We start from the raw sequence: 12,582 nt of genomic DNA, 5'->3' as shown, positions 1-12,582 counted from the left end.
GTAATCGATGTTAATAGAATGATATTTGTTGTACTATTTTATTACTTAGTATTGACCTAGTATATATAGTTTTACATACTAAATCAATATTAACGAAATACACAACACTTTTGGTAATGACCAGTCCGACCAATTTTGGCCATGGCGACCACTTATTTCTACTCCTATCTGTTAATCTGGTGCTCGTAAATGGCTTCTGTAGCCAATGTTTGCGGCTAAATCCCATGTACATTGAGGCATATGGTGGAACCATTCCATAGCCGTGAACTTCCTACGAGGTGATGAAGGTAGACAGCTTTGGCAGCTGATACGCAATAATAGGAAACGCGTCAAGTAGGGTTGACGTCAGTTTGGCGACCGGTTGTAAAATCACAACTGAGACATTGTCTAAAGCGGCTCTTCACACGACCACTGTGTGCTGTCCGCGAAACCGTCCAATTTGCACAAATTTGCTTTTACAACGACCCACCTGAGTCCTAACCCAGTTGATGGCCTTCCAGATGGACCCATGATGATGACCCGGGGCTAGATTCTCAAGAGCAATAAAACCATGTCGACTTTTTTGTCAATGATTTAGCCTTGCATTGAAAGCATTTCAATACATTTTTACCTTTTATATAATACCATTTTGAATTCTCGTTCTAATGTATAGACAGTAAATAATAATGCAGACAGCGAGGCGCTGTAATTGAAAAACTTAAAACTATAACATTTTATTGTCGATTGTTATGACGCACTTAAAAATAAATTCTTAATTAAAAACAATAGTTTACGAACCTTGCAATTGGAAGTGACGTTTGGCCTCCCATTCAACATAATATTAATTTGTCTGATCGTGATTCACACGAGGAGCTTGCCAATACAGACCTAATGTAGTAAAAATATCACAGAGCGGTTCACTGATTACGACAATGTAATAATTGTAACATAATAAGAGTTCATATTAAGACCTATGATAAATCTACGTTAATTACATAGATTGTTGCAATTTAATAGGGAATATTGCTGCAAACGAAGACCAAGAAAACTATATAGACGAAGGAAGAGTGTAACCAAATGAGATATAATATGCCCATACAAATTCCGGCCCAATTAGGTTACAGGTTAATGTGGCAACTTGAGCCGGACACGTGACGAGGGACAAAATACGTCAGTGCTCTGTCTCGTTTCTTATGTATTTATTGTATGAGCGAAATGGTAATTAAGACTGGCTATACGATCCCAGAAATTCAAAGATTGAAGATTTCTAAAAAAACATTTCTTAAAAGTAGGACAAATAAGTCTCACTAGTTCAACGGTTGTTCTAAGAGAATATGACGGAAATGTGCGCTACGGAAAATTACACAACAATATACCTACAAATATTGTATACATTGATGACTATTTGTATTTTGTAAATCTATATCGAGGGCCGTGTCACATGGATTAGAAAATTGAGCAACTGTAAATAAATGTGTATTACGATCGCATTGCTGGCTATCAATTCAATGTCGGCCGCGTAAGGCTTGATGTCCACTCGGAGTGGAAAATATGTGAGTCAAAATATCTAAAACTTTTTGACGATTCGGCTCTGATTTTACAGCCTACCTGTGGACGTTAGTCCACCCTTTTTTGGTATGGCATCGTTGCCAAACTATATTGTTATTATAAAACATTTCTTATTCGATATATTTTTTTAATAGTGTGACCTAGCCGAACTTAGACAGTGAAAATAATGCATGTTATCGATCCATATTTCCATACTAAGATTTAAAATGTTATCTTTGTTTGTCCGTCTTTCAGGTTAAAACGCTACTTTTTGCGGAACAGACTTAAGGCCAGTGCAGACAGATTTATTGTGTGGAACTGTGGCTGGCTGCCGGTGCGTTTGCGTGCACGTATTCGTTACAAGTCCACCAATAAACGGCACCGCTATGCTTTTGGTCTGAGCCGGCCTTTAAGACTGGAATCAAAGCGTGCATTCATGTCCAGTCAGAATCATTTAAGAGTTGAATAAGAGTTTATTGAGATCAATTGGCGTGTAGTGCGTTGTGTTTGTAACTATGCCATTCAGCGAACACTGAATAGTTTAGACAAGACTATGCCATTTACACATCCTCTGGAGAGCCTCAATTTTGACAATATCTGTAGATTTAAATATTAAGATTGTATTGGAAAGATAGAGTCTCTCTCATCTGAGTGTTATCCCTGTTTTATCCGCAGCCGTTGAGCGTCGGAGCCCAGTTTCCGTGTTGGAAAAGTTTATATGTTAGACAAATTAAAAAAACCCCGACTATATTCATTTCGCTACAACTTTTGAACGGCTGAACCGATTTTGATCAAACATATCTAAGAACCACCGCATAAAAATTTACTATCAAATAATAATTATACGTCACGTACACAGACAAACACACTTAACGGTCAAACTTATAATAGGTACCCCTCTTTTTGCGTCGGGGGTTAAAAATGGATCATCTTGGACACATGGTAAAAAAATGTTGTAGCTCTCGTGAGAACTCCGCGATGACAAATACATACCAGTTTTACTCAAAACATGTGCCAAATTACATGAAAATCATTTCACTCATTCTGTACTCATAAACTAAGTAGATTTTGTTTTAATAAAATGTATAGTATGCATGATGTATGACTAGATGTTGCCCGGAGCTTCGCTCCTGCGGGAATTTTGAGATAAAATATAGCCTATAGCAAGATAAGGTACCTTGCAAATTGTGAAAGAATTTTTGAAATCGGTTCGGTAGTTTCGGAGATTACCCGCCTCAAACATACAAACTCACAAACGCTTACCACTTTATAATAATAGTATAGATGTATAGATTTAAATTTGATATTCTTGGTGTCTAGACTTAGGTGTCGGTCTAGCCTAATTAATCTTAAATTTCCTTGATGTCGTGCAAAAAGTGTTAATTTAATCGTTTTACGCAGAACCAAGACAAAATTATGCTCAAGGTTTTGTATTAAGAAATATTACAATGAAAATACTAGTTTACTATTGTTCATTGATTAAATCGACAAAATAGATTAGAGTAAATTTTAATTACTTTATCTATCGTTCACTCATCTTCGCATGTTACGCATTCGGGGCTATGACGCCGCGAACCCAATGGTCAGCGTAAAAATAAAACTTATAGTTAAAAAAAACTCACCATGCACCACGTTTTACTAATGATTACAGAAAATATATAGCCAAGTAAAGTAAATATGAAATCGTTACTGCGGATATAATGTAGTCTGCGTCTTGCTTGTGCAGACAAAGACAAACTATGAATAACAAAGACGGAGGACCTTGTAAACGGAAAACCCCGGAACGATCTACAAATTGCGATTTCCCCAAAATGGTGATGAATTTGCCATTTGTTAACATTTTAACCAAATTGTCGTTTATATAGTTTACGATAATACATACTGAATTATGTTGCTCGCGGCTCCGCCCGCGTGAATTTGAATTTGATGATGAACAGTTGAAGATTTATTGAAAGTTGAATAGATAAGTGTGAATAGGTAACAAATAAATTATTTTCATTTTTACAGTATAAATTCGGAAGTTAAGATAAGGATATTCAGAACTAGCTCTTGACCGCAGCTACGCCCGCAACAAATAGCACCTATCTTGACGGTTTTTCATCGGTCTACTATCTTCAAAGTTTCCTCAGCAGGATTTAAGAGGATGGTTTTTTTTAAATACCTTATTAGACCTCGGGGTTTTTAGCTATGTATTTATCTAAATTTAATACAAAACGGTCCAATGGTTTACACATGACATCTTAACAAACATACGGTAGTATCCGTAAAGGCCGTAATTCATATATTGCTTATCTATTTTCTTAATACTGACATTTGGCTGTTGAAAAGACATGGATTTACACAATGTTTGGCTCAACAGTTATTTAGTTTTAGCAACGCTTGTTTGCTAATCTTATTGTCTGGATTTGCGTATGTACAGAGATGATGTCATATTCTATACTTTACATTTCCTATCTCTTTCTACCATTAAAGACTTCAGACCAAATATAAACAATTTAATCTAAAAACTAGACTTAAACATAAGGCCTGATCACATAGGTAACAATTAGTCGTTAACATTAGTGCTACTAAGTGCGTCGCTAAGGGGGGCAGGGAAGGGCAGATGTCTCCCTTAGTGATTCTAAAAATGTTCTCATTCTAGATCAAAATGAATTTCCTCAGGTCAAAACGAATGAATTCACTAATTCCATTTCTAGCATTCATTGCGTATTACATTCAAAATGTTGACGCGTGAAAAATATCACATCAAAAAAAAATAACATGTTTTTCATATTATTTATTCGCCAACCAAGTGTTACAATGATCTTAAAGTAATTACAATTAGTGCATATAACTTAGTCACCTTTTACATAGGTATTGCGAATTTCGGCACCTCTGTATAATAATATTAGTAGACATTTACATTATATATTCTAAGTCAAGGACTTAGAATACATTATTTTCTTATTATTTATATCAAATTACATCCCTAACCCCGGTCCGTCTGCTGGCGACGCCTTTGAGTGCTACAAGACAATGTCACGGTCACAAATAATTTTACGCGTAGATTGATGTGAATGGGACAAGGAGATAAAAACTGCTTTATGATGAGTTAGTCCACAGCTTCGTATGAATAGAGTTACACAAATATCATGTAAATAGTAAATGGATTTGACAATTTATAAAAATTTGCATATGACTTTGAGTATGGGGGGTTAATATGTTTTGCAGGCATAAATCTGAAAACCATAAATAACCACAAAGAATCCTCAGTGAGCGAGTCCAACTCGTACTTGACCGGTATTTTTTTACCAAATCTCGTAAAGCTATCTGAAAATGGCCTTATAATAATAACTACGCCCTTGACTCAAACTCGAGATGAAATAATATTTCTGCGAATGTCCAATTAAGTACCGAAATATTTATTTCCTTCAAGAGATTCGCTATCTATTTAAACGTGGCCTCCTAATTTCGCAATTATTGGCTCTGTCTAGCCCGTAAGGGATAAAAACGTGCTTTCCGGGCTCTGAGAGACAAAAAAAAAAATTGGACAGATTCGCCTGCCTGACGTCATACCTCCTTGGGAATGCTATAGTTGCCTATCAGCTTCCACTGCTATACACTAAGTCGCTTCGTACGACATCCACGGTTGGTTATGGAGTCCTATTCTAGTCTAACAAGTCGCCTAAAGGCATTATTTGATTGGCATGATTTTTGCAAAAAGTCGGCAACGCTTCGAAGAGCTTGGTGTTGGCAACCTATGTTATTAAAAAAAACTTCAAGGACTATCGCCATCTATGACAATAGTGATCTAAACAGTCACCCAGTGTGTAGCTTCTTCATAATGTTTCCATTCAAACAAGTAGGTGATGGTCTACGAAAACTAAAACATATGAATCATATTAGTATACAAACTCATGTGGCACGAGTAGGATTCGAACCTTTCGACCATTCGATTGTTGTCTTAACCACTGGACCATGGAGTCTTATGTTTAGTATAGGACTTGTTAATGTGATGGAATGGAACATATATTCTGCTGTCAATATTTGTCGTGTTTCATTACACAACCCTCAGCAATGAGGAACACGATTATAGAACTACAGATGGCTATCATCAGTATCATGAACATATATTCATCTCGCTTAATGATCTTATTGACATTGAATCGATGTTGATTGCGACTGCGCGCGGACCGTAGTTTACACCGATTTAAATGACCAACTGGTCAACAGTTGTAGGAAAATAAATAAAAGCAAACCCGAAAGTGAGAGAGGTAAATAAATAAAAAAAACGAGGTCGGTTTTAATGAGAAGAGAAACCCTGACATTGGCCTGGTAATGTGCCGTATACTGATGTAAGTAAAGGTCATCGATGACTACACTTTGGACAAACTTATTTACTTACGTTCATAGTCATTTATTTGCCAACTAAGTTACGTTACTACCTACGACTGATTAGTTACTACTATATATAATTACTACTCCTAGATTGATGCATACAAATAATGAAAGAAATAGAAAATTTATTGGAAAAAATAATTGGTACATGCATGTTACACGTGCATTATTAAAATAAAATTTAAATATGTAATGAGATGGTTTCGATTCATGCTTGAACCATGATTTTTTTATTTCATTATTTAAATATTTTCTGTAAAATACTATCATAGGAATTTAGAGAAATCATACATTTAGACAGGAGCGCAACTGGAATAACGCTATGCAAACATGGAAAGAGCTTCCCGTTATTTTGATGAACGCAGAGATTTCTAAATGGTAAAAATATACCATCACAATAGGACAATGTTCCAAATTGAATGACAAATAACCGCTAATAGTCGAGCATAGCTTCCGAGTGTCGACTATTGACCGAGATATACATAATACTCATTTTATCTGAGACAGATGTAGGCTAAAATCGACTTTATACATACAACAATAAAGTAGATAATATGTCTTACGATTGTCGGATTAATGTAATTACAATTTTATGCTCAAGAAAATAAAGACAATTATTTCTACCTATAAAAGCATGTCGGAAAGAGTGGACTGGACCACATCGCACGTGACTTTATGTAACAATAGTAATCACAATACAGTCGACATCAGATCAACGTATCAATTCATTGGAAATTAGCTTTAATTACAGCTACATAGAAGGCCGCAAAGAAAAACTCGACATGCGGTCAACTGTACAGCCAACGACACGTTTAGTTGCTATAAATGAACCTGTCAGTGGTGGTAATAGCGACGAGTTTGCGATAAATTTATACAGGTGGATATGCTATAGACTGTACCTATAAATACTCGTACAAGTATCAAGATGGTGAGACGCTTGGACTGCCAAAGAATTGATCAAGTAATCGGAATGTCGTGCCAACAACAATACGTTTTTCAAAAACAGACAATACAAACAGAAATGCGTCTTCCTTGTTGTGACGTCTCCTTTTAGACAGTGTAAAATAAAGTCGTTTAAATGTCTCTGTATGTTGGTCTTTCCTCTCCTCCTAAATACAAAAGATTCTAATAAGGCATTGACTTTTTCTTCCCGACACAAACATTTTTTTAAATTTTTGACATTAAATAAACCATGAATAAAACACTTCAAAACCATGCAGTTATATAAAGAAATAAAGACGTAGGGAAGCGAAATTATGGTGATATTACGAACAATTCTATAGCAAACACCATTCTCTTCTATAAACTAAGTTAAATAAAACATTTACAAGTAATAAATAGCGGAATTGGTGAATACCTATATGTTAATTAAATTGCTTAAAAAAAGCTTTAACAACCACAATTAAAATCTACTGAAACTGGCACACACTAAATTCTAAAGGCGCATTCACACGTTGAACGTTGCGGTCGTCAACCAGCGATAGTTTTACGCCTGGGCTCAAACTGGACAGAAAAACCTGTTCAACCTGATGACCGAATGCGTATGAAGCAAGTTGAGTTTTCATACAATCGTGAATTGTGCTGCGTACTGCATTAGGTGTGCACGGGCCTTAAAAGTTTTTGCCCGGACATAAACCAAATTCCGGTTGCGGCCAATCAACGTCCGTTGCTTAGGTTTCATGTGAGTTCATGTGTTGACACATGAAAAAACTAAGCAATGTACTAACGTGTATGCTACTCAAAACTTGGCAAAACAAAATGGTCCTAAGCAACACAAATGCTAGGTTTTCAAGAATGGGAGAATGTCAAAAAATTATGTTACCTACTTTTGTTGTGGCCGTGGACCGACGACCTCACCACTGCAAATAATAGATCACCGTTATAGAAAGTAGTGTTATACAAAAATCTAGACCTTGGGTCATAGATTATTATGATACAGTGTGTTTAGTAACTTGTTTTTTCACATTTGTTTTTTAAGAAATTTAGCTACCATATGAAAGTTAATTTTATTATTAACGTTAAATGCAAATAAACCACAAATAAGCTACGTTGTTATGCCATAAAAGTGTCTTAGTTAACAAAAACTCGCAATAAATGAGACCCTAAGGTAAGATTTCTGGACGATCAAGACGGAAACGTCTGTTACACGTCCCACGTAATTGAAAAAACCATGGAAATTATGAATTTTCCGCCGGACACCTTGTGCGATATTAAGGCTATTTTTCGATTCGATAAATGAAAATAATCCTAGTTATCTTGCACACACTTTTTTCATAACAATTTTTGTAAGTTGTTTACGCATTCTGATTCTATAACTATTTTTACAGTATTACGTGTACACATGTCTTTGTTTCCTATTGAGATAAATAAATGCTAATCAACATGGATTGTCTATGATATTCATTGACTTATCAATAGTCAATTGATCAATGAAACACGTCATTTGCCTTGTCCTAGAGTAGTTAGATATTGTATTGTTTATTTAAATGTATTACTGCATGTCTATACCACGGATATTTTGGGATGTATAGTCCGATTGCAAGTTATTTCGGTATTATTAGTAATACCGTCTGACAGGAGTCTATTCTATGGTATGTGGAAATATCAGATTCCACTACTATAAGGGCTTTGCGACTAGATGCTTGACAGTTTTAATCCAACCAAATCTTTACGAGTAAGTTACGTACCTAGTAACAAAAATGGATGTATGTTGTCACAAACTTAATACAATGACTCACTTTCACAATTTGGTGCCGTGTTCATTTTAAAACACGTGGGTTCAAATTCCACTTAAATCATGAACGTTTCATGAAATTTGAACTTTGCCCCAAAATGTAAATTAGTTTGATAGATTACATCAATCACGTAGACTATAAGGGTGTAAGGTGCAAACAGACAAATTATAGCATTCGAATCTGGCGCCCAAAGCATTGCAAAATGCACATTTATTGAATTTAAAAATAAAGTGGTAGTGGTAGGTAGGTACCTCGTCTGCCGTAACTATCGTCTGCCAGTCATTGATTCGAATTTCGAACGCAAGTGACTCATCACTGTCTCAGTGAACAAAATCAAACTATTACCGACCTTATTACCTTACACATAAGGTCTGTGTACTGGATGATGACATTGGGAGTTCTCGTCTATATTGTGGTAAATTATAAAAGCTAATGTTACCACGGCGATAATCGTTTGGGTGATAAATTTACTAACTACGACATAGGTACGCCTGTTTGCCACGAGGCGGCGTTGTTTCGGTCTCATAAAAGCTTTAGTTAACAAAAACACACAATAAGTGAGACTCTAAGGTAAGACTTCTGTACGATCAATACGGAAACGACTGCTGGTCGTCCCAGGCATCGAAGGATTGATGAAGTACTGAGACCTGGATGCCTTCCAAAGAGCCGATACTAGCAAAAAGTGACGCAGAAAATAAAAGAGACGCGATAGGTACCTAGTAAGGCCTCTGTTATTCTTGTACTTCTCATTATTGCTCCTCACCTCTGTGTTCTATCTTGCTTGACGAGGAAAAATCTATAAGTAGTATATTTTGATATCGTCGAAGAAGGAAAATAAAACCTAATTGGGGGTTTTCTCACATCGTGTATTAAACTTAATGAAGTCTGGCTGCACAGTAAAAATATTAAGTAGTTAAGATGAATAAGAAAAAACTCTTTACGAAAAAACTAAATAAAAAAGCCTGTTACTTAGTAGACGCCGCGACACCGAAGTTCCTTTACTTGGAAGTCAAAAACAGAGATAGGTTTTTGCCGGAATAACCCATCTTTGATAGTAAGTAGGTACCTACCTACTGGCGAGACGGAAATTTATAATCTTGTATCTCCAAGAACCGGTCGAGGAAGCGAACTGCAGCCTGCTTTAAAAAAATATCCGTGAAATTAGCAAGCGTTTATATTAAAACCGCACACATTACTTTCGAATTTTGACATCCACAATCCACACAATAATAATAATAACCATGCATTCATTCAAATGTCATCGAACTTGCCGAATGTAAGGAATTCGAAATTTTAAATTCGTATCTTTATATGCCAGCGTGAAGGCATTTGAAATTTGAAATTAGAATATTTTATCACAGAATTTCGTTATTGCATGGCGTGCCCCGTGTAGCGCCAGTATCATGAGTATAACGACAAGGTCATGAGGCAACACTATGATAAGCAGTCGTAGTTTGTAGACTGCAGCCTATTAACATGCCTCTTTAATTTAACTTGGGTGTTTCTGTCTAAACTGCTCAATTTTAATAATAATAAAATAATAATAATTGTAGTACCTATAATGAAAAAAAATATATACTAAGATTGTTGTTATACACATAAATGCATTAAATATATTATAATACCTAACCGGTTCAAACTCATATAAAAAATATATTCAAAAAAACAATCCATATAATATAATGCTACCTTGTTTTGTTATTATTAATTTGAGTGCCTTATTTCTTTGTTAAAATTTACTAATCTCTAGAAAGTTATTATTAAAAAACAAGCTTCTAGATAATTTTATAGAAATCAATGCTGTACTATAGATATCTATTTCAATAAGTAACTAGGTACCTATAAAGTAAACATTCCTTTTCTAGAATAATAAAAACCAGTTTCATGTATTAGCACTAGTAAAAAAACAAAACAATATGACTAACTAATGACAATTTAGATAAAAATTAATGGTAGGTAACCCTGTAAATTAACTAAAAATTATTAGGTGTAGCACCCAATCAATTCTCCATGTATATCATTTTTATTCTATTCCAATATTATCTAAAATTATTTATGAGAAGAAATTATAAAATGTACAAAAACATACCTACATGACTGAATTTCTAGGTCATTCTATCTTATCACAAAAGATTCAGAGTCAATGACTCCTCCACTTTTCTATCAGTCAAAGATAAAATTATTCTACCATTAATATTGTAACAAAGACATGTTGAATAACAAACAAGTACCTACATGACTGTTCTAATCAGGTGTGACAACATTTTATAGAAACCTCTCGTTTTTCCAATTTTATCAGAGTTTTTAAGCATATTCGTAATTGAATTAATTTTAATTAAATGAAAAATATATCCGACTTGAGCTGCAATGGCAGGCAGGAGATTAGAAAGCATGTGAGACATGCATAGACCAGACCTTAACCTATACATTTGAATACATTAATTAATTTTAAAGTGATACCTTAGGTATTCATCCTTATAATATGCCTTACATAGTGACACAGTAGCCATATTTCAATGGTTTTTATTTACATGCAATAAGAACTATTTTCAGAAAACATTGAAAAATTACTTAGGTATTACTTTGAATCAAAACATCCTATAGATTTCTGATTGAAATGGATACTTGAAGCACTGTCAAAATTGCCATATCAATAATAGATAAATTTAAAAAATCTTGCCTAATCTGAAGTAACTCATAGTGCACAGCACATTGACAAAAATTTGAACAATTATTTAACTGATGGAATATGTTTCAATGATGTAATACAGTAACAAATGTGGAATTGATGTGGTATTCTTTTCCAGAAACCCACACAAACATATGGCTCTTGTTTAGATTAGACACTTTCAGCAAGATTTATCTTGTGTGCCAATAAAACTAACTTGTTGATCATCTTGTACACATCTGGTACACCATTCATGTGGGACATGAGTTTTAACAGATACCAGCTTTATATTGATGCAATAAGGTTTTAATTTTAAAGTTTCACAGAAACAATTACTACTTTGGAAGCACTTTTTAATGTCCTATTGTCAGATTGATGACTGGAAATGTACTTGAAACTTTAGTTTTAATTGTATCTTATATTTTTTGCAAGTTCTTGATAATAGTTAGAACAAAAACTATTTAATAATTAATTTAATAATCCATTAGGTTTTTGTAGGTAGGTAGGTTGTTTTTGTGAAATTAAAGATGTTATAGAGAAGCTTGGGTATAATTTTAAAATATAAACTATTTTAATTCACTGCAAAGAGGCCAATAACAACCAGATTGCAAACAATTCTTGTATTACCATTTAAGGTGAACAGATGTTAAATAAAGAATTTTTTCTTTCATTTGTCCATAACCAGGAATATTGAAGTATCCTCATAGAGAAACAATGTACCCAGTGACGGATATAAATAAACCCGGTAATTAGCAACGAAACTTCAGTGAATGATGCAAACAGGTGTCATTGTGAGCGAGTAACAATTCAAGATCAAACTCACTCTGCTCATTGGATGTTGTGACCACACCACTATCACCAGCAAATGACGCGGTTCTCACTGCGGGGCCCCACTGCTGCCTTCGTCCACCATCTCTAGACTCTATCCTCTCCACATCATCTGCTCTGCATGCATGGAGAGCAAATACGCACCAATAAAACATAAAACCGATACGCATCGTGATCTCTCAATGACACTAATGCATTAACCGCACGCAAAAATACAACACCACTGCCGCTACGTTACACACTATACACATTATAAAAACGAACTTAACAAAAGTCTCTTGTTTTTAAGGCCAAATAACGAACTCGCGTAAAAAATACTAATCTACCAATTTATATCACAGAAAGAAAAATCTAGCGAGGTCCGAGGTCGAAAAAATTTTGACGTTTATATTTCCAAGAAATGACAGCTACGACACGGCTGACAATGACATTTGTCTATGGTGCAAT

At 34.8% G+C, this 12,582-nt stretch overlaps 1 protein-coding gene across 7 annotated transcripts in view; it reads right to left on the bottom strand.

Annotated features, from left to right (window-relative positions):
* The window catches only part of Stim (Stromal interaction molecule), a 37,815-nt gene extending 25,279 nt beyond the window's left edge, over positions 1 to 12,536 (bottom strand). For 3 of the 7 annotated variants that reach the window (XM_053760252.1, XM_053760254.1, XM_053760253.1), the window contains exons 1-2: positions 12,131 to 12,536; positions 7,731 to 7,763 (exon numbers count right to left, since the gene is read on the bottom strand). In XM_053760252.1, coding sequence (XP_053616227.1) covers positions 7,731 to 7,763; positions 12,131 to 12,305 — 208 coding nt within the window. In that variant the 5' untranslated portion in view covers positions 12,306 to 12,536. The remainder of the gene's footprint in view (positions 1 to 7,730; positions 7,764 to 12,130) is intronic. The other 4 variants (XM_053760256.1, XM_053760259.1, XM_053760255.2 and 1 more) reach the window with 3 other exon arrangements.
* Positions 12,537 to 12,582: the final 46 nt, after the last annotated feature.

Source organism: Plodia interpunctella, chromosome 20 (genome assembly GCF_027563975.2).
Source record: "Plodia interpunctella isolate USDA-ARS_2022_Savannah chromosome 20, ilPloInte3.2, whole genome shotgun sequence".
In the NCBI taxonomy this organism is placed as follows: domain Eukaryota; kingdom Metazoa; phylum Arthropoda; class Insecta; order Lepidoptera; family Pyralidae; genus Plodia; species Plodia interpunctella.
This window is presented reverse-complemented; position numbering and strand designations above follow the sequence as displayed.